The sequence below is a fragment of the Oncorhynchus mykiss genome, chromosome 18 (assembly GCF_013265735.2).
Source record: "Oncorhynchus mykiss isolate Arlee chromosome 18, USDA_OmykA_1.1, whole genome shotgun sequence".
Classification (NCBI taxonomy): domain Eukaryota; kingdom Metazoa; phylum Chordata; class Actinopteri; order Salmoniformes; family Salmonidae; genus Oncorhynchus; species Oncorhynchus mykiss.
This window is the reverse complement of record NC_048582.1, coordinates 2372517-2395997: the sequence shown is the minus strand read 5'-3', so window position 1 is coordinate 2395997 and position 23481 is coordinate 2372517. Positions and strand designations below refer to the sequence as shown.

The window sequence follows — 23481 nt, the reverse complement described above, 5'->3', positions numbered from 1 at the left end:
ATCAGTCTACAGGTCAGTCTACAGGTCAGTCTACAGGAGGTGATTTGTAGACAGGAATGAAGCAGCACCAGTCTACAGGTCAGTCTACAGGTCAGTCTACAGGTCTATACAGGTCAGTCTACAGGTCTATACAGGTCAGTCTACAGGTCAGTCTACAGGTCAGTCTACAGGTCTATACAGTCAACAGGAGGTGATTTGTAGACTGGTGTGAAGCAGTATCAGTCTACAGGTCAGTCTACAGGTCAGTCTACAGGTCTATACAGGATATGTGTTATTTCATCAGCCTGTTAGATGGAAGCTGCATCCCAAATTGCCTTAGACCAGGACCCATAGGGAGACCCATAGGGAGACCCATAAGGAGACCCATAAGGAGACCCATAGGGAGACCCATAGGGAGGCCCATAGGGAGACCCATAGGGAGGCCCATAGGGAGACCCATAGGGAGACCCATTGGGAGGCCCATAGGGAGGCCCATAGGGAGACCCATAGGGAGACCCATAGGGAGGCCCATAGGGAGACCTATAGGGAGGCCCATAGGGAGACCCATAGGGAGACCCATAGGGAGGCCCATAGGGAGACCCATAGGGAGACCCATAAGGAGACCCATAGGGAGGCCCATAGGGAGACCCATAGGGAGACCCATAGGGAGACCCATAGGGAGGCCCATAGGGAGACCCATAGGGAGGCCCATAGGGCTCTGGTCAAAAGTAATGCTCTACGTAGGGAATAGACAGAATCATCAACAGAGATATCTGAAATGGGGATCTAACGAGGCCTCTGTCAGGGGAACGTACCATTTTAACATTTTAGTCAGTAATTAATTGATGACTATATATTCAGATGGTATGGCCCTATCTAGGTGTAATTAATTGATAACCAGATATTCAGATGGTATGGCCCTATCTAGGAGTAATTAATTGATGACTAGATATTCAGATGGTATGGCCCTATCTAGGAGTAATTAATTGATGACTAGATATTCAGATGGTATGGCCCTATCTAGGAGTAATTAATTGATGACTAGATATTCAGATGGTATGGCCCTATCTAGGAGTAATTCATTGATGACTAGATATTCAGATGGTACGGCCCTATCTAGGAGTAATTAATTGATAACCAGATATTCAGATGGTACGGCCCTATCTAGGAGTAATTAATTGATAACCAGATATTCAGATGGTATGGCCCTATCTAGGAGTAATTAATTGATGACTAGATATTCAGATGGTACGGCCCTATCTAGGAGTAATTAATTGATGACTAGATATTCAGATGGTACGGCCCTATCTAGGAGTAATTAATTGATAACCAGATATTCAGATGGTACGGCCCTATCTAGGAGTAATTAATTGATAACCAGATATTCAGATGGTATGGCCCTATCTAGGAGTAATTAATTGATGACTAGATATTCAGATGGTACGGCCCTATCTAGGAGTTATTAATTGATGACTAGATATTCAGATGGTACGGCCCTATCTAGGAGTTATTAATTGATGACTAGATATTCAGATGGAAGGCCCTATCTAGGAGTCAAATTTTTTGTCCAAAAAAACTGTTTTTGCTTAGGGTATTGTGTGTAGATTGATCAGTGTGGGGGGGGGGGGGGGGGACGATGTAATCCATTTTAGAATGAGGCTGTAACGCAAAACAAAATGTGGGGGGAAAAATATCAAGGGGTCTGAATACTTTCTGAATGCACTGTACATATATTTGTTGTTGTTGTTGTTGCTGTTGTTGTTGTTGTTGTTGTTTTCTCCGTTCCTGGCACCGTACAACGGTACTTTTCCTGGGTGGTAAAACTCCTTGTTCACTGGAATGGAGTCCAGAAAAACCTAATGATTTACTAGGTGTTGGTTCTGTGCCTTCGGAGGAGAGGCGGATAGCCTTCAGGTGTCTGAACTAGTTGTTCTCTACCTGATCTGGGACAGGTGTGGGACAGGTGTGTGAACTAGTAGTTGTTCTCTACCTGATCTGGGACAGGTGTCTGAACTAGTTGTTATCTACCTGATCTGGGACAGGTGTAGGACAGGTGTGTGAACTAGTAGTTGTTCTCTACCTGATCTGGGACAGGTGCCTGAACTAGTTGTTATCTACCTGATCTGGGACAGGTGTCTGAACTTGTTGTTCTCTACCTGATCTGGGACAGGTGTAGGACAGGTGTGTGAACTAGATGTTGTTTTCTACCTGATCTGGGACAGGTGTCTGAACTAGTTGTTCTCTACCTGATCTGGGACAGGTGTGTGAACTAGTAGTTGTTCTCTACCTGATCTGGGACAGGTGTAGAACAGGTGTCTGAACTAGATGTTGTTTTCTACCTGATCTGGGACAGGTGTCTGAACTAGTTGTTATCTACCTGATCTGGGACAGGTGTCTGAACTAGTTGTTCTCTACCTGATCTGGGACAGGTGTGTGAACTAGATGTTGTTTTCTACCTGATCTGGGACAGGTGTTTGAACTAGCAGTTGTTCTCTACCTGATCTGGGACAGGTGTGTGAACTAGTTGTTCCCTACCTGATCTGGGACAGGTGTGTGAACTAGTTGTTCCCTACCTGATCTGGGACAGGTGTCTGAACTAGTTGTTATCTACCTGATCTGGGACAGGTGTCTGAACTAGTTGTTCTCTACCTGATCTGGGACAGGTGTCTGAACTAGTTGTTCTCTACCTCATCTGGGACAGGTGTCTGAACTAGTTGTTCTCTACCTGATCTGGGACAGGTGTGTGAACTCGAGGCCCACAGCGTTGGTGTGTCCGTCTGTCATCTGCAGCCTCAGCATCCTGGGGGCTCCCTGAGACTCCTCGTTGTCCTTGGGAGCCGACACGTTCCTCACCTTCTGAACCTGCAGCACACACGGACCCTCCAACTGAGGGAGGAAAAGATGAAAGACAGCGGGGTCGTGTTAATTAGGGCACACTGTAGCAAAACCGTTTTTTACAGCCAGAGAGTGAGTTAGGGGTCCGTATTCATTAGGCACCAAACGGATCAAAACAGACAAAGCGAGAGGGGAGCTGAACTTGTCCAATAAGAAATTAAAATGTTAGTTTTTACGTTGCAAAAAAAACATGTTTTTTTCGCTCCGGTGTGTCCTAATGCCAGGGTTTGTTGCAGTAAAGACATCAGCCTTGTAACCCACGAACTGGCAAACAACGTCACCAGATGGTTCCAGCTTCAATAACTGCTCCTCTGGGATGAATAAAGTTTATTGAATTGAGCTACCCTCGCCGTCTCCTCGCTCAAATGGACCTTACTGCTTTTACAGATGAAGTCGGGATGTTTACACACACTTAGGGTGGAGTCATTAAAACTAGTTTACACACACTTAGGTTGGAGTCATTAAAACTAGTTTACACACACTTAGGTTGGAGTCATTAAAACTAGTTTACATACACTTAGGTTGGAGTCATTAAAACTAGTTTACATACACTTAGGTTGGAGTCATTAAAACTAGTTTACACACACTTAGGTTGGAGTCATTAAAACTAGTTTACATACACTTAGGTTGGAGTCATTAAAACTAGTTTACACACACTTAGGTTGGAGTCATTAAAACTAGTTTACACACACTTAGGGTGGAGTCATTAAAACTAGTTTACATACACTTAGGTTGGAGTCATTAAAACTAGTTTACATACACTTAGGTTGGAGTCATTAAAACTAGTTTACACACACTTAGGGTGGAGTCATTAAAACTAGTTTACATACACTTAGGTTGGAGTCATTAAAACTAGTTTACATACACTTAGGGTGGAGTCATTAAAACTAGTTTACATACACTTAGGTTGGAGTCATTAAAACTAGTTTACACACACTTAGGGTGGAGTCATTAAAACTAGTTTACACACACTTAGGTTGGAGTCATTAAAACTAGTTTACACACACTTAGGTTGGAGTCATTAAAACTAGTTTACATACACTTAGGTTGGAGTCATTAAAACTAGTTTACATACACTTAGGGTGGAGTCATTAAAACTAGTTTACATACACTTAGATTGGAGTCATTAGAACTAGTTTACATACACTTAGGTTGGAGTCATTAAAACTAGTTTACATCCACTTAGATTGGAGTCATTAAAACTAGTTTACATCCACTTAGATTGGAGTCATTAAAACTAGTTTACATCCACTTAGATTGGAGTCATTAAAACTAGTTTACATACACTTAGGTTGGAGTCATTAAAACTAGTTTACATCCACTTAGATTGGAGTCATTAAAACTAGTTTACATCCACTTAGATTGGAGTCATTAAAACTAGTTTACACACACTTAGGTTGGAGTCATTAAAACTAGTTTACATACACTTAGGTTGGAGTCATTAAAACTAGTTTACATACACTTAGGTTGGAGTCATTAAAACGAGTTTACATACACTTAGGGTGGAGTCATTAAAACTAGTTTACATACACTTAGGTTGGAGTCATTAAAACTAGTTTACATACACTTAGGTTGGAGTCATTAAAACTAGTTTACATACACTTAGATTGGAGTCATTAAAACTAGTTTACATACACTTAGGGTGGAGTCATTAAAACTAGTTTACATACACTTAGGGTGGAGTCATTAACACTAGTTTACATACACTTAGGTTGGAGTCATTAAAACTAGTTTACATACACTTAGGGTGGAGTCATTAAAACTAGTTTACATACACTTAGGGTGGAGTCATTAACACTAGTTTACATCCACTTAGGGTGGAGTCATTAAAACTAGTTTACATCCACTTAGATTGGAGTCATTAAAACTAGTTTACATACACTTAGGGTGGAGTCATTAAAACTAGTTTACATACACTTAGGGTGGAGTCATTAACACTAGTTTACATACACTTAGGGTGGAGTCATTAACACTAGTTTACATACACTTAGGTTGGAGTCATTAAAACTAGTTTACATACACTTAGGGTGGAGTCATTAAAACTAGTTTACATACACTTAGGGTGGAGTCATTAACACTAGTTTACATACACTTAGGGTGGAGTCATTAAAACTAGTTTACATACACTTAGGGTGGAGTCATTAACACTAGTTTACATACACTTAGGGTGGAGTCATTAAAACTAGTTTACATCCACTTAGATTGGAGTCATTAAAACTAGTTTACATACACTTAGGGTGGAGTCATTAAAACTAGTTTACATACACTTAGGGTGGAGTCATTAACACTAGTTTACATACACTTAGGGTGGAGTCATTAACACTAGTTTACATACACTTAGGTTGGAGTCATTAAAACTAGTTTACATACACTTAGGTTGGAGTCATTAAAACTAGTTTACATACACTTAGGTTGGAGTCATTAAAACTAGTTTACATACACTTAGGTTGGAGTCATTAAAACTAGTTTACATACACTTAGGTTGGAGTCATTAAAACTAGTTTACATACACTTAGGTTGGAGTCATTAAAACTAGTTTACATACACTTAGGTTGGAGTCATTAAAACTAGTTTACATACACTTAGGTTGGAGTCATTAAAACTAGTTTACATCCACTTAGGTTGGAGTCATTAAAACTAGTTTACATACACTTAGGTTGGAGTCATTAAAACTAGTTTACATACACTTAGGTTGGAGTCATTAAAACTAGTTTACATCCACTTAGGTTGGAGTCATTAAAACTAGTTTACATCCACTTAGGGTGGAGTCATTAAAACTCGTTTTTCAACAACTCCACACATTTCTTGTTAACAAACTATAGTTTAGGAAAGTCGGTTAGGACATCTACTTTGTGCACGACACAATTAATGTTTCCAACAATTGTTTTCGAACTGATTATTTCACTTATTACTTCACTGTATCACAATTCCAGTGGGTCAGAAGTTTACATACACTATGTTGACTGTGCCTCTAAACAGCTTGGAAAATTCCAGAAAATGATGTCATGGCTTTAGAAGCTTCTGATAGGCTAATTGACATCATTTGAGTCAATTGGAGGTGTACCTGCGGATGTATTTCAAGGCCTACCTTCAAACTCAGTGCCTCTTTGCTTAACATCATGGGAAAATTTAAAGAAATCAGAAAAAAAAATTGTAGACCTCCACAAGTCTGGTTCATCATTGGGAGCAATTTCCAAACGCCTAAAGATACCACGTTAATCTGTACAAACAATAGTACGCAAGAATAAACACCATGGGACCACGCAGTCGTCATACTGCTCAGGAAGGAGACACATTCTGTCTCCTAGAGATGAACGTACTTTGGTGCGAAAAGTGTAAATCAATCCCAGAACAACAGCAAAGGACCTTGTGAAGATGCTGGAGGAAACCGGTACAAAAGTATCTATATCCACAGTAAAACAAGTCCTATATCGACATAACCTGAAAGGCCACTCAGCAAGGAAGAAGCCACTGCTCCAAAACCACCATAAAAAAAACAGACTACGGTTTGCAACTGCACATGGGGACAAAGATCGTACTTTTTGGAGAAATGTCCTCTGGTCTGATGAAACAAAAATAGAACTGTTTGGCCATAATGACCATCGTTATGTTTGGAGGAAAAAGGGGGAGGCTTGCAAGCCGAAGAACACCATCCCAACCGTGAAGCACGGGGGTGGCAGCATCATGTTGTGGGGGTGCTTTGCTGTAGGAGGGACTGGTGCACTTCACACAATAGATGGCATCATGAGGCAAGAAAATTATGTGGATATATTGAAGCAACATCTCAATACATCAGTCAGGAAGTTAAAGCTTGGTTACAAATGGGTCTTCCAAATGGACAATGACCCCAAGCATACTTCCAAAGTTGTGGCAAAATGGCTTAAGGACAACAAAGTCAAGGTATTGGAGTGGCCCTCACAAAGCCCTGACCTCAATCCTATAGAACATTTGCGGGCAGAACTGAAAAAGCGTGTGCGAGCAAGGAGGCCTACAAACCTGACTCAGTTACACCAGCTCTGTCAGGAGGAATGGGCCAAAATTCACCCAATTTATTGTGGGAAGCTTGTGGAAGGCTACCCGAAATGTTTGACCCAAGTTAAACAATTTAAAGGCAATGTTACCAAATACTAATTGAGTGTATGTGAACTTCTGATCCACTGGGAATGTGATGAAAAAAATAAAACCTGAAATAAATCACTCTCTCTACTATTATTCTGTAATGTCACATTCTTAAAATAAAGTGGTGATCCTAACTGACCTAAGACTGGGAATTTTTACTAGGATGAAATGTCAGGAATTGTGAAAAACTGAGTTTAAATGTATTTGGCTAAGGTGTATGTAGACTTCCGACTGTAAGTACCTGACCTCCCTTAACACTGATGTACCTGACCTTCCTTAACACTTATGTACCTGACCTTCCTTAATGCTGATGTACCTGACCTTCCTTAACACTTATGTACCTGACCTTCCTTAACACTTATGTACCTGACCTTCCTTAACACTTATGTACCTGACCTTCCTTAACGCTTAAGTACCTGACCTTCCTTAACGGCCATGTACCTGACCTTCCTTAACGCTTAAGTACCTGACCTTCCTCAACAATCATGTACCTGACCTTCCTTAACGCTTAAGTACCTGACCTTCCTCAACAATCATGTACCTGACCTTCCTCAACTGTAAGTACCTGACCTTCCTCAACAATCATGTACCTGACCTTCCTCAACTGTAAGTACCTGACCTTCCTCAACAATCATGTACCTGACCTTCCTCAACTGTAAGTACCTGACCTGCCTCAACGATCATGTACCTGACCTTCCTCAACTGTAAGTACCTGACCTTCCTCAACAATCATGTACCTGACCTTCCTTAACTGTAAGTACCTGACCTTCCTTAACACTTATGTACCTGACCTTCCTTAACTGTAAGTACCTGATCTTCCTTAACGATCATGTACCTGACCTTCCTCAACTGTAAGTACCTGACCTTCCTCAACAATCATGTACCTGACCTTCCTTAACACTTAAGTACCGTTAAACAGAGTGTGTTTGTTCTTCAGGTCCATGCTGTAAACAGAGAAGCGGCAACTAAAGAGCCATAAAGAAATAACACTACTCAGATGGTTCTTTTCACAGCTCTGGTTCTGGTTCCCTTGTTTACATTCAACTGAGGTTTACACGCCCCAATTAAAATAGTTTCTGAGCTCCAAGAGCTGGCATTCTACGGCATATTCAATCACCTCTTTGTAAATGCGGTACATATTAATTGCAGTCTAGTGATAACCAACTCTGGGAAAAGAGCCAAGCAAAGATAATAATAACTTAATGCAGACAGACTGAGAAATTCTGAATCACCAGCATTGATGGCGCTTCCCCTGTTAGACGAATGCAGAGTGGGAGTTGTATTTACCTGAAAGGAGTGCAATATCTTATACAGAGCCTTAGGAGGACCGTGGGTTATTAGCTCTCTGAGGACCGTGGGTTATTAGCTCTCTGAGGACCGTGGGTAATTATCTCTGAGGACTGTGGGTTATTAGCTCTCTGAGGACCATGGGTTATTAGCTCTCAGAGCCTTAGGAGGACCGTGGTTATTAGCTCTCTGAGGACCGTGGGTTATTAGCTCTCTGAGGACCGTGGGTTATTAGCTATCAGAGCCTTAGGAGGACCATGGGTTATTAGCTCTCTGAGGACCTTGGGTTATTAGCTCTCTGAGCTTTAGGAGGACCGTGGGTTATTAGCTCTCTGAGCTTTAGGAGGACCGTGGTTTATTATCTCTCTGAGCTTTAGGAGGACCGTGGGTTATTAGATCTCTGAGCTTTAAGAGGACTGTGGGTTATTATCTCTCTGAGCTTTAGGAGGACTGTGGGTTATTAGCTCTGTGCTTTAGGAGGACTGTGGGTTATTAGATCTCTGAGGACCGTGGGTTATTAGTTCTCTGAGGACCGTAGGTTATTGACTCTCTGAGCTTTAGTAGGACCGTGGGTTATTAGATCTCTGAGGACCGTGGGTTATTAGCTCTCTGAGGACCGTGGGTTACTGCCTCTCTGAGCTTTAGGAGGACCGTGGGTTATTAGCTCTCTGAGGACCGTGGGTTATTAGCTCTCTGAGCTTTAAGAGGACCGTGGGTTATTTACTCTCTGAGCTTTAAGAGGACCGTGGGTTATTAGCTCTCTGAGCTTTAAGAGGACCGTGGGTTATTATCTCTCTGAGCTTTAGGAGGACCGTGGGTTATTATCTCTGTGCTTTAGGAGGACCGTGGGTTATTAGATCTCTGAGCTTTAAGAGGAATGTGGGTTATTATCTCTCTGAGCTTTAGGAGGACCGTGGGTTATTAGCTCTGTGCTTTAGGAGGACCGTGGGTTATTAGATCTCTGAGGACCGTGGGTTATTAGTTCTCTGAGGACCGTGGGTTATTGCCTCTCTGAGCTTTAGTAGGACTGTGGGTTATTAGCTCTCTGAGGACCGTGGGTTATTGCCTCTCTGAGCTTTAGGAGGACCGTGGGTTATTAGCTCTCTGAGGACTGTGGGTTATTAGCTCTCTGAGGACCGTGGGTTATTAGCTCTCTGGGATATAGGAGGACCGTGGGTTATTAACTCTCTGTGCTTTAGGAGGAACGTGGGTTATTAGATCTCTGAGGACCATGGGTTATTAGTTCTCTGAGGACCGTGGGTTATTATCTCTCTGAGCTTTAGGAGGACCATGGGTTATTAGATCTCTGAGGACCGTGGGTTATTAGCTCTCTGAGGACCGTGGGTTATTGCCTCTCTGAGCTTTAGGAGGACGGTGGGTTATTAGCTCTCTGAGGACCGTGGGTTATTGCCTCTCTGAGCTTTAGGAGGACCACGGGTTATTAGCTCTCTGAGGACAGTAGGTTATTAGCTCTCTGAGCTTTAGGAGGACCGTGGGTTATTAGCTCTCTGAGCTTTAGGAGGACCGTGGCTTATTAGCTCTCTGAGCTTTAGGAGGACTGTGGGTTATTAGCTCTCTGGGCTTTAGGAGGACTGTGTGTTATTAGCTCTCTGAGCTTTAGGAGGACCGTGGGTTATTAGCTCTCTGAGGACCGTGGGTTATTAGCTCTCTGAGCTTTAGGAGGACCGCGGGTTATTAGCTATCTGAGGACCATGGGTTATTAGCTCTCTGAGCTTTGGGTTATCATCCTTCCTGAATGCTTAAGTACCTGACCTTCCTTAACACTTAAGTACCGTTAAACAGAGTGTGTTTGTTCTTCAGGTCCATGCTGTAAACAGAGAAGCGGCAACTAAAGAGCCATAAAGAAATAACACTACTCAGATGGTTCTTTTCACAGCTCTGGTTCTGATTCCCTCGTTTACATTCAACTGAGGTTTACACGTTCCAATTAAAATAGTTTCTGAGCTCCAAGAGCTGGCATTCTACGGCATATTCAATTACCTCTTTGTAAATGCAGTACATATTAATTGCAGTCTAGTGATAACCAACTCTGGGAAAAGAGCCAAGCAAAGATGATAATAACTTAATGCAGACAGACTGATACATTCTGAATCACCAGCATTGATGGCGCTTCCCCTGTTAGACGAATGCAGAGTGGGAGTTGTACTTACCTGAAAGGAGTGCAATATCTTATACAGAGCCTTAGGAGGACCGTGGGTTATTAGCTCTCTGAGGACCGTGGGTTATTAGCTCTCTGAGGACCGTGGGTCATTATCTCTGAGGACCGTGGGTTATTAGCTCTCTGAGGACCATGGGTTATTAGCTCTCAGAGCCTTAGGAGGACCGTGGTTATTAGCTCTCTGAGGACCGTGGGTTATTAGCTCTCTGAGGACCGTGGGTTATTAGCTATCAGAGCCTTAGGAGGACCATGGGTTATTAGCTCTCTGAGGACCTTGGGTTATTAGCTCTCTGAGCTTTAGGAGGGCCGTGGGTTATTAGCTCTCTGAGCTTTAGGAGGACCGTGGGTTATTAGCTCTCTGAGCTTTAGGAGGACTGTGGGTTATTATCTCTCTGAGCTTTAGGAGGACCGTGGGTTATTAGATCTCTGAGCTTTAAGAGGACTGTGGGTTATTATCTCTCTGAGCTTTAGGAGGACTGTGGGTTATTAGCTCTGTGCTTTAGGAGGACTGTGGGTTATTAGATCTCTGAGGACCGTGGGTTATTAGTTCTCTGAGGACCGTAGGTTATTGACTCTCTGAGCTTTAGTAGGACCGTGGGTTATTAGATCGCTGAGGACCGTGGGTTATTAGCTCTCTGAGGACCGTGGGTTACTGCCTCTCTGAGCTTTAGGAGGACTGTGGGTTATTAGCTCTCTGAGGACTGTGGGTTATTAGCTCTCTGAGGACCGTGGGTTATTAGCTCTCTGAGCTTTAAGAGGACCGTGGGTTATTTGCTCTCTGAGCTTTAAGAGGACCGTGGGTTATTAGCTCTCTGAGCTTTAAGAGGACCGTGGGTTATTATCTCTCTGAGCTTTAGGAGGACCGTGGGTTATTAGCTCTCTGTGCTTTAGGAGGACCGTGGGTTATTAGATCTCTGAGCTTTAAGAGGAATGTGGGTTATTATCTCTCTGAGCTTTAGGAGGACCGTGGGTTATTAGCTCTGTGCTTTAGGAGGATCGTGGGTTATTAGATCTCTAAGGACCGTGGGTTATTAGTTCTCTGAGGACCGTGGGTTATTGCCTCTCTGAGCTTTAGTAGGACCGTGGGTTATTAGCTCTCTGAGGACCGTGGGTTATTGCCTCTGAGCTTTAGGAGGACCGTGGGTTATTAGCTCTCTGAGGACTGTGGGTTATTAGCTCTCTGAGGACCGTGGGTTATTAGCTCTCTGGGATATAGGAGGACCGTGGGTTATTAGCTCTCTGTGCTTTAGGAGGAACGTGGGTTATTAGATCTCTGAGGACCGTGGGTTATTATCTCTCTGAGCTTTAGGAGGACCATGGGTTATTAGATCTCTGAGGACCGTGGGTTATTAGCTCTCTGAGGACCGTGGGTTATTGCCTCTGAGCTTTAGGAGGACCGTGGGTTATTAGCTCTCTGAGGACCGTGGGTTATTGCCTCTCTGAGCTTTAGGAGGACCACGGGTTATTAGCTCTCTGAGGACAGTAGGTTATTAGCTCTCTGAGCTTTAGGAGGACCGTGGGTTATTAGCTCTCTGAGCTTTAGGAGGACTGTGGCTTATTAGCTCTCTGAGCTTTAGGAGGACTGTGGGTTATTAGCTCTCTGGGCTTTAGGAGGACCGTGTGTTATTAGCTCTCTGAGCTTTAGGAGGACCGTGGGTTATTAGCTCTCTGAGGACCGTGGGTTATTAGCTCTCTGAGCTTTAGGAGGACCGCGGGTTATTAGCTATCTGAGCTTTAGGAGGACTGTGGGTTATTAGCTCTCTGGGCTTTAGGAGGACCGTGTGTTATTAGCTCTCTGAGCTTTAGGAGGACCGTGGGTTATTAGCTCTCTGAGGACCGTGGGTTATTAGCTCTCTGAGCTTTAGGAGGACCGCGGGTTATTAGCTATCTGAGGACCATGGGTTATTAGCTCTCTGAGCTTTAGGAGGACCGTGGGTTATTAGCTCTCTGAGAACCGTGGGTTATTATCTCTCTGAGCTTTATGACCGTGGGTTATTAGCTCTCTTTGCTTTAGGAGGACCGTGGGTTATTTGCTCACATACAAATGAATTAATTATCTTCCTCGTCATCATCTGTGGCTTTTTCTCAGTTGAACTCAGTGCAACTCCCCACATAGCTGAAGGAAGGAATGAAGGCATTTTAAAGCTGGTGTGACAGAGACATCTAGTGGCCTTTGGAAGTAGTGCATGTTTCTGTATTTCTCAAACGTGCACAGGAAAGTGTCACCAACAGGGTATCAAACCCAGGTCAGGTGCATGTTGTTTTCAAGGCTGAGATAAATAGCCCACTGAGCTAAAGCCTAGGAATTAGCTTTCTATGTAGCCATGTGTCTTCAGCATGGTTACTCACCACAGCAGTCTAGCTTGACTAACCCCCAATCCACAGACCATTAGACAATCCTGTTGGTTCTAACTTTGTTTTTGTTCTGTGTCGAATCATTATGATAGGATCTTTGACAGTTTCGCTGACCCTTTGGCATAGACATATCTGTGCTAACACACACACACACACACACACACACACACACACACACACACACACACACACACACACACACACACACACACACACACACACACACACACACCGCCTCACCTTCTCCACCCGGCCACTGTTGATGTCCACAGGGAGAAACTTCCTGCCAATAGGCCTCAGGTCACTCTGTAGAGATAGTCACAGAGACAGGGGGGGGGAGAGATAAGCAACACTCATCCCAACCAACATATTAGGCCGACAATGAGATGACCTGTAGTAAACCTCGAGATGCATCATTGAAAAGCAATGTAGAGAAACCTGTTTTGAAAGCACTGGCAAATATTGGCTTGAATCTTGATTCTCCACATGTCTCTCAGAGTGGGCAAGAGCACACCCCTAGTCACGGACGTCAAAAACTATTGGATTGGTGTCGGTCTGATTAGTCTGATTGGGGCGGCAGGGTAGCCTAGTGGTTAGAGTGTAGAGGTGGCAGGTAGCCTAGTGGTTAGAGTGTAGAGGCGGCAGGGTAGCCTAGTGGTTAGAGTGTAGAGGAGGCAGGGTAGCCTAGTGGTTAGAGTGTAGAGGCGGCAGGGTAGCCTGGTGGTTAGAGTGTAGAGGCGGCAGGGTAGCCTAGTGGTTAGAGTGTAGAGGACGCAGGGTAACCTAGTGGTTAGAGTGTAGGGACGGCAGGGTAGCCTAGTGGTTAGAGCGTAGAGGCGGCAGGGTAGCCTAGTGGTTAGAGCGTAGAGGCGGCAGGGTAGCCTAGTGGTTAGAGCGTAGAGGCGGCAGGGTAGCCTAGTGGTTAGAGCGTAGAGGCGGCAGGGTAGCCTAGTGGTTAGAGCGTAGAGGCGGCAGGGTAGCCTAGTGGTTAGAGCGTAGAGGCGGCAGGGTAGCCTAGTGGTTAGAGCGTAGAGGCGGCAGGGTAGCCTAGTGGTTAGAGTGTAGAGGCGGCAGGGTAGCCTAGTGGTTAGAGCGTAGAGGCGGCAGGGTAGCCTAGTGGTTAGAGCGTAGAGGCGGCAGGGTAGCCTAGTGGTTAGAGCGTAGAGGCGGCAGGGTAGCCTAGTGGTTAGAGCGTAGAGGCGGCAGGGTAGCCTAGTGGTTAGAGCGTAGAGGCGGCAGGGTAGCCTAGTGGTTAGAGTGTAGAGGTGGCAGGTAGCCTAGTGGTTAGAGTGTAGAGGCGGCAGGGTAGCCTAGTGGTTAGAGTGTAGAGGAGGCAGGGTAGCCTAGTGGTTAGAGTGTAGAGGCGGCAGGGTAGCCTAGTGGTTAGAGTGTAGAGGAGGCAGGGTAACCTAGTGGTTAGAGTGTAGGGACGGCAGGGTAGCCTAGTGGTTAGAGCGTAGAGGCGGCAGGGTAGCCTAGTGGTTAGAGCGTAGAGGCAGCAGGGTAGCCTAGTGGTTAGAGTGTAGAGGCGGCAGGGTAGCCTAGTGGTTAGAGCGTAGAGGCGGCAGGGTAGCCTAGTGGTTAGAGCGTAGAGGCGGCAGGGTAGCCTAGTGGTTAGAGCGTAGAGGCGGCAGGGTAGCCTAGTGGTTAGAGCGTAGAGGCGGCAGGGTAGCCTAGTGGTTAGAGCGTAGAGGCGGCAGGGTAGCCTAGTGGTTAGAGTGTAGAGGCGGCAGGGTAGCCTAGTGGTTAGAGTGTAGAGGCGGTAGGGTAGCCTAGTGGTTAGAGTGTAGAGGCGGCAGGGTAGCCTAGTGGTTAGACTGTAGAGGCTGCAGGGTAGCCTAGTGGTTAGAGTGTAGAGGCGGCAGGGTAGCCTAGTGGTTAGAGTGTAGAGGCGGCAGGGTAGCCTAGTGGTTAGAGCGTTGGACTAGTAACCGGAAAGTTGCAAGTTCAAACCCCCGAGGCTGACAAGGTACAAATCTGTCGTTCTGACCCTGAACAGGCAGTTAATCCACTGTTCCTAGGCTGTCATTGAAAATAAGAATTTGTTCTTAACTGACTTGCCTAGTTAAATAAAGTAATGTACAATTAATGGGTATAGACAGCCAGTCGTGTGCAAATGTTCCTTACAAGCCAGAATGTTTAATACAATGACATTTTAACTTACTCTCCCCGTTTGTCTCTTCCCCTGCTCTAAATTTGAGACTAAATATCCACAGGAAGGTCTTGTTTACCCGACATTGTAGAGAGTCGGTGGGTAGAGGCGGTTTGGTACTGAGGTAAAGTGAGTTTTATATTGGATATTTGGATTCCAATCTTTAAAAAAAAAAAAAAAGATTCAGAATATACCATTTTCATTGTCACGGCATACTTGGTTCAATCGCTGTTGATAGAATATACCATTTTCATTGTCACAGCATACTTGGTTCAATCGCTGTTGATAGAATATACCATTTTCATTGTCACGGCATACTTGGTTCAATCGCTGTTGATAGAATATACCATTTTCATTGTCACAGCATACTTGGTTCAATAGCTGTTGACAGAATATACCATTTTCATTGTCACAGCATACTTGGTTCAATAGCTGTTGACAGAATATACCATTTTCATTGTCACAGCATACTTGGTTCAATAGCTGTTGATAGAATATACCATTTTCATTGTCACAGCATACTTGGTTCAATAGCTGTTGACAGAATATACCATTTTCATTGTCACGGCATACTTGGTTCTATAGCTGTTGATAGAATATACCATTTTCATTGTCACGGCATACTTGGTTCTATAGCTGTTGATAGAATATACCATTTTCATTGTCACAGCATACTTGGTTCAATAGCTGTTGACGAGAGATTCTGGGCTTTAACTAAAAAGTCACTTAAAACAATACTTTCCTGTGGAGATTTTGTCTCAAATTTAGAACAGCGGAAGGTCAAACTTTACATGTCATTTTAATCAACATTCTGGCTTGTAAAGGAACATTTACACCATTTGTGCTCACACATGGCCCAGAGGCTGTCTATACCAATTAAGTGTGTACTACAGCCTGATTATTCAGACTAGATTGTCGTAAAGCATTGGCTGGAGGGACAGGGTGAAGTGTGCAAGTACAAACAATGGTGGAGAATTGGAATGCAGCCACATTAGTGTGACTTTCATTTATCTGACATACCGGCAAACCATTCAATAAGCAATATTCAAAACAATGTAGAGGAATCTGTTTTACACAAACCTGTTTTTTGTAAAAAGCTTGATTGATTTTTTAAAAATCACGTCTCTTTTCTACTCCAACCCCTGGGGTCAGTTAAATGTACATCTACACAGGTGAAAGGTGAAAACATATTTTATTTTGTTGTTGGTATACTAGAAGAGAGATGTGAGAATACTAGCTACTTACATTGAGTGCAACGCGAATAAGGTAATTAGCTGAGGGGTTCTCAGAAGTGCCTTTCAACTCCTCTATTCCTTCGTCTGTAAGGTACCTGTGTAGGAGGTCAACCAAAAGAAAGGGCTCACGTGTCAATGGCGTAACCAATGCACTGTGGTTATTAAACAACAACACTCCAGCTAGCCACAGTGAACAAACACATTGAAAATCAAAAGCTAGCCAGCCAACTCGCATATCACTCGAAATAACATAGCTAACAACTGACTAGCAGATCAACTTTGAAGATATATTAATAGCTAGCTACAGTAATGTAGAGCTAGCTAGCTACAGTAATGTAGAGCTAGCTAGCTACAGTACAGTAATGTATTGCTAGCTAGCTACAGTACAGTAATGTATTGCTAGCTAGCTACAGTACAGTAATGTAGAGCTAGCTACAGTAATGTAGAGCTAGCTACAGTAATGTAATGTATTGCTAGCTAGCTACAGTACATTCATGTATTGCTAGCTAGCTACAGTACAGTAATGTATTGCTAGCTAGCTACAGTACAGTAGTGTAGAGCTAGCTACAGTGCAGTAATGTAGAGCTAGCTACAGTACAGTAATGTAAAGCTAGCTACAGTAATGTAATGTATTGCTAGCTACAGTAATGTAATGTATTGCTAGCTAGCTACAGTAATGTAATGTATTGCTAGCTAGCTACAGTACAGTAATGTAGAGCTAGCTACAGTACAGTAGTGTAGAGCTAGCTAGCTACAGTACAGTAATGTAGAGCTAGCTACAGTAATGTAATGTATTGCTAGCTAGCTACAGTAATGTAATGTATTGCTAGTTAGCTACAGTACAGTAATGTATTGCTAGCTAGCTACAGTACAGTAGTGGAGCTAGCTACAGTACAGTAGTGTAGAGCTAGCTACAGTACAGTAGTGTAGAGCTAGCTAGCTACAGTACAGTAATGTAGAGCTAGCTACAGTAATGTAATGTATTGCTAGCTAGCTACAGTAATGTAATGTATTGCTAGTTAGCTACAGTACAGTGTTGTATTGCTAGCTAGCTACAGTACAGTAGTGGAGCTAGCTACAGTACAGTAGTGTAGAGCTAGCTACAGTACAGTACAGTAGTGTAGAGTACAGTACAGTAATGTAGAGTTAGCTACAGTACAGTAGTGTAGAGCTAGCTACAGTACAGTAGTGTAGAGCTAGCTACAGTACAGTAATGTATTGCTAGCTACAGTACAGTAGTGTAGAGCTAGCTACAGTACAGTAATGTAGAGCTAGCTAGCTACAGTACATTCATGTATTGCTAGCTAGCTACAGTACAGTAATGTATTGCTAGGTAGCTACTAAGCTTCAAATGAGCATACACGGCCTTGTTAGTTAGCATATCAAAGCTAAACATGCTAAAATAATTGACAGCAATTTGCTAGACAAATTCACAACATCAACTGCCAAAATAATAATTATTAGCTACTGTTACCAGTCCGTAGGCCAGAAATTTCATATATCTATCTACATTATCACAGGCATCACAGTATGTGAGATCCTAAATGAGGTGTTAACTAGAAAAGCTAAAGCTATGCTAGCAAAGTGAACGTGTAATGTAGCTAGCTAGCTAGCACATTAGCCACAAGCTACCCACCAGCCTTCTTTAGTGAGGGCTAAGTTGATTTCAGCCATTTTCTTTCAAATAAAAAAATAAAGTATCAAATGCAAATATAGTCGATTAACTATTTAATTTGTGGATTATCCATTGTTTTTTTAATCTTTAATAATTCATCCGATAATCAATGAGTTTAGCCGGATATTTTTAGCGTTTTGCCGGACTAAAAACAAATGACCTCCCGTTGGAAGAGACGTCAAAGTTGAATCTGATACTTGTCGGCAAAGAGGGAAGGAAGAAAAACAGCAGCCCCAGTGGCAAAGACAGTCACTACATCTCCGGTGCTTTTATCAATCCAATGATCTATCTACTACACTCTGTGAAATATAATAATGTTAATTTCAATTCACCTTTATTTAACCAGGGAGGCAAGTTGAGAACAAGTTCTCATTTACAATTGCGACCTGGCCAATTGTAAAGCAATGCAGTTCGACGTATAAAACAACACAGAGTTACACATGGACTAAAACAAACACACAAGTCAATAAGACTGGTTTTAATGTCTATTGTCACTGACAAAGAGACCAGGGGTTGAGTCCCGGGTCGGTCTGCACCCAGAATTAGCTACAAAGTTCTTCTGCATAATTTAGGCCAACACCTTACATAGCCTAGTTTAGGAAGTCTAACAGCTAGGCCTATATAACAAAAGAGAATTTTAGAATTAGGGGGTAACTAAAAATCCAGTAGAATGCATGGGTAAAATCACTGGGGAAGCCAAGCCAGAAAAAAGACACATTACAACCTGTGTGTTGTGATAATTGCGTTGTTTCCTCTACAATCTGTTAGTTCATATGCCTCTATAACCTGTTAGTTCATATGCCTCTATAACCTGTTAGTTCATATGCCTCTATAACCTGTTAGTTCATATACCTCTATAACCTGTTAGTTCATATGCCTTTATAACCTGTTAGTTCATATGCCTTGCCTCTATAACCTGTTAGATCATATGCCTCTATAACCTGTTAGTTCATATGCCTCTATAACCTGTTAGTTCATATACCTCTATAACCTGTTAGTTCATATGCCTCTATAACCTGTTAGTTCATATGCCTTGCCTCTATAACCTGTTAGATCATATGCCTCTATAACCTGTTAGTTCATATGCCTCTATAACCTGTTAGTTCATATACCTCTATAACCTGTTAGTTCGTATGCCTCTATAACCTGTTAGTTCATATACCTTACCTCTATAACCTGTTAGTTCATATGCCTCTATAACCTGTTAGTTCATATGCCTTACCTCTACAACCTGTTAGTTCATATGCCTTGCCTCTATAACCTGTTAGTTCATATGCCTCTATAACCTGTTAGATCATATGCCTCTATAACCTGTTAGTTCATATGCCTCTATAACCTGTTAGTTCATATACCTCTATAACCTGTTAGTTCGTATGCCTCTATAACCTGTTAGTTCATATACCTTACCTCTATAACCTGTTAGATCATATGCCTCTATAACCTGTTAGTTCATATGCCTCTATAACCTGTTAGTTCATATGCCTCTATAACCTGTTAGTTCATATGCCTCTATAACCTGTTAGTTCATATGTCTTACCTCTATAACCTGTTAGTTCATATGCCTTACCTCTATAACCTGTTAGTTCATATGCCTCTATAACCTGTTAGTTCATATGCCTCTATAACCTGTTAGTTCATATGCCTCTATAACCTGTTAGTTCATATGCCTCTATAACCTGTTAGTTCATATGCCTCTATAACCTGTTAGTTCATATGTCTTACCTCTATAACCTGTTAGTTCATATGCCTTACCTCTATAACCTGTTAGATCATATGCCTCTATAACCTTTTAGTGACAATTCAGGCATTCCAGAATGTAATTTTACTCTTTACTTTGCATATTTGTATTCATTAGTAATAATTGACTTTGAACATGTTTTTCTATAATAAGACCAGTACCAGCAACACCAGTGACAAATCTTCAGAGAATATATAATATCTAAAATGGAGGCCAACAGTAGCTCAAACAGCACTTCTTAAGTTGTAAATGAATGAAAATCACGTGATTGGATCAATTATTTTAATCAAATTTCCTTTTCACCTTTTACTATAAACTGTGTGTAACACCAGAGACACATCTAAAAGCTTCGCATGAAATTACCAAATTAGTAGTCAAATTGCTTAACATATGACGAAAAAGTGCAGACTCATGATGTGCTTTTCAAAACAGCTCGCCTAAAAAAATTGCAATATAACTGTCTTACAAATATGTTTTATGAACAATAAAACACTTATGTTAAAAGTAAAACATATATTGTGTCATTATTTAATATTTCTAGGTGTTTTCTCCTGGTAGTTAAGGTGGGGCTGGACAGGAAAGACACCATTCTTGTATAATGACCTTCATCATCTATAGACTGAGGCTTGTGGTTAGACCTGTAACAGGTTAACAATGGACGTAACATTGCTGTCTCAGATGGGGGCTTTACCCGAAAACGCGCTCCCTGCCCCGTGGCTATGCAAGGTGTCAATCACAGGGGTTAGGGGGGGCAGCCGGTGAGCCCGACAGCCTCCTCAACTCAATTTGTGCATTAGGATACATTCAGGCACTAATAATGCTAGGCATATAGAAGAGTAGGAAGTGTAGGAAGTGTAGGTCATTGAGTCCATGATAACATGTATCCTAACAAGTGGTCCAGGGCCTTTGGAAGAAGAACAGCCCCACAGCATCAAAGATCCACCGCCCATACTTCATAGTGGGGATGAGGTACCTTTCTACAAGGCTATCTTTCTTTTGTCTTCGCCAAACCGACGTCTGGTGTTTGTTTACAAAAAGCTCCATTTTGGTCTCATCTGACCATAGAACCCGGTCCCATTGAAACTCTGTTGGTCTCATCTGACCATAGAACCCGGTCCCATTGAAACTCTATGTTGGTCTCATCTGATCATAGAACCCAGTCCCATTGAAACTCTATATTGGTCTCATCTGACCATAGAACCCGGTCCCATTGAAACTCTATATTGGTCTCATCTGATCATAGAACCCGGTCCCATTGTGTAACGGTTCTCTTGTTGTGAAGTAGAAGCGGACCAAAAAGCAGCGTGGTGGTTGTTCATAGTATTTTAATGAAGACACTATACATGAACAAACTAACGAAAACAAGAAAGAGAACTCAAAAGCATACTTGGTTCAATAGCTGTTGACAGAATATACCATTTTCATTGTCACAGCATACTTGGTTCAATAGCTGTTGACAGAATATACCATTTTCATTGTCACAGCATACTTGGTTCAATAGCTGTTGATAGAATATACCATTTTCATTGTCACAGCATACTTGGTTCAATAGCTGTTGACAGAATATACCATTTTCATTGTCACGGCATACTTGGTTCTATAGCTGTTGATAGAATATACCATTTTCATTGTCACGGCATACTTGGTTCTATAGCTGTTGATAGAATATACCATTTTCATTGTCACAGCATACTTGGTTCAATAGCTGTTGACGAGAGATTCTGGGCTTTAACTAAAAAGTCACTTAAAACAATACTTTCCTGTGGAGATTTTGTCTCAAATTTAGAACAGCGGAAGGTCAAACTTTACATGTCATTTTAATCAACATTCTGGCTTGTAAAGGAACATTTACACCATTTGTGCTCACACATGGCCCAGAGGCTGTCTATACCAATTAAGTGTGTACTACAGCCTGATTATTCAGACTAGATTGTCGTAAAGCATTGGCTGGAGGGACAGGGTGAAGTGTGCAAGTACAAACAATGGTGGAGAATTGGAATGCAGCCACATTAGTGTGACTTTCATTTATCTGACATACCGGCAAACCATTCAATAAGCAATATTCAAAACAATGTAGAGGAATCTGTTTTACACAAACCTGTTTTTTGTAAAAAGCTTGATTGATTTTTTAAAAATCACGTCTCTTTTCTACTCCAACCCCTGGGGTCAGTTAAATGTACATCTACACAGGTGAAAGGTGAAAACATATTTTATTTTGTTGTTGGTATACTAGAAGAGAGATGTGAGAATACTAGCTACTTACATTGAGTGCAACGCGAATAAGGTAATTAGCTGAGGGGTTCTCAGAAGTGCCTTTCAACTCCTCTATTCCTTCGTCTGTAAGGTACCTGTGTAGGAGGTCAACCAAAAGAAAGGGCTCACGTGTCAATGGCGTAACCAATGCACTGTGGTTATTAAACAACAACACTCCAGCTAGCCACAGTGAACAAACACATTGAAAATCAAAAGCTAGCCAGCCAACTCGCATATCACTCGAAATAACATAGCTAACAACTGACTAGCAGATCAACTTTGAAGATATATTAATAGCTAGCTACAGTAATGTAGAGCTAGCTAGCTACAGTAATGTAGAGCTAGCTAGCTACAGTACAGTAATGTATTGCTAGCTAGCTACAGTACAGTAATGTATTGCTAGCTAGCTACAGTACAGTAATGTAGAGCTAGCTACAGTAATGTAGAGCTAGCTACAGTAATGTAATGTATTGCTAGCTAGCTACAGTACATTCATGTATTGCTAGCTAGCTACAGTACAGTAATGTATTGCTAGCTAGCTACAGTACAGTAGTGTAGAGCTAGCTACAGTGCAGTAATGTAGAGCTAGCTACAGTACAGTAATGTAAAGCTAGCTACAGTAATGTAATGTATTGCTAGCTACAGTAATGTAATGTATTGCTAGCTAGCTACAGTAATGTAATGTATTGCTAGCTAGCTACAGTACAGTAATGTAGAGCTAGCTACAGTACAGTAGTGTAGAGCTAGCTAGCTACAGTACAGTAATGTAGAGCTAGCTACAGTAATGTAATGTATTGCTAGCTAGCTACAGTAATGTAATGTATTGCTAGTTAGCTACAGTACAGTAATGTATTGCTAGCTAGCTACAGTACAGTAGTGGAGCTAGCTACAGTACAGTAGTGTAGAGCTAGCTACAGTACAGTAGTGTAGAGCTAGCTAGCTACAGTACAGTAATGTAGAGCTAGCTACAGTAATGTAATGTATTGCTAGCTAGCTACAGTAATGTAATGTATTGCTAGTTAGCTACAGTACAGTGTTGTATTGCTAGCTAGCTACAGTACAGTAGTGGAGCTAGCTACAGTACAGTAGTGTAGAGCTAGCTACAGTACAGTACAGTAGTGTAGAGTACAGTACAGTAATGTAGAGTTAGCTACAGTACAGTAGTGTAGAGCTAGCTACAGTACAGTAGTGTAGAGCTAGCTACAGTACAGTAATGTATTGCTAGCTACAGTACAGTAGTGTAGAGCTAGCTACAGTACAGTAATGTAGAGCTAGCTAGCTACAGTACATTCATGTATTGCTAGCTAGCTACAGTACAGTAATGTATTGCTAGGTAGCTACTAAGCTTCAAATGAGCATACACGGCCTTGTTAGTTAGCATATCAAAGCTAAACATGCTAAAATAATTGACAGCAATTTGCTAGACAAATTCACAACATCAACTGCCAAAATAATAATTATTAGCTACTGTTACCAGTCCGTAGGCCAGAAATTTCATATATCTATCTACATTATCACAGGCATCACAGTATGTGAGATCCTAAATGAGGTGTTAACTAGAAAAGCTAAAGCTATGCTAGCAAAGTGAACGTGTAATGTAGCTAGCTAGCTAGC

At 42.2% G+C, this 23481-nt stretch overlaps 1 protein-coding gene across 6 annotated transcripts in view; it reads right to left on the bottom strand.

Annotated features, from left to right (window-relative positions):
• Positions 1–18065, bottom strand: part of tdrd3 (tudor domain containing 3) — a 75838-nt gene extending 57773 nt beyond the window's left edge. For all 6 annotated transcript variants that reach the window (XM_036951470.1, XM_036951471.1, XM_036951474.1 and 3 more), the window contains exons 1-4: positions 17838–18065; positions 16212–16296; positions 13055–13120; positions 2705–2865 (exon numbers count right to left, since the gene is read on the bottom strand). In XM_036951470.1, coding sequence (XP_036807365.1) covers positions 2705–2865; positions 13055–13120; positions 16212–16296; positions 17838–17875 — 350 coding nt within the window. In that variant the 5' untranslated portion in view covers positions 17876–18065. The remainder of the gene's footprint in view (positions 1–2704; positions 2866–13054; positions 13121–16211; positions 16297–17837) is intronic.
• Between the last annotated feature and the right edge of the window lie 5416 nt (positions 18066–23481).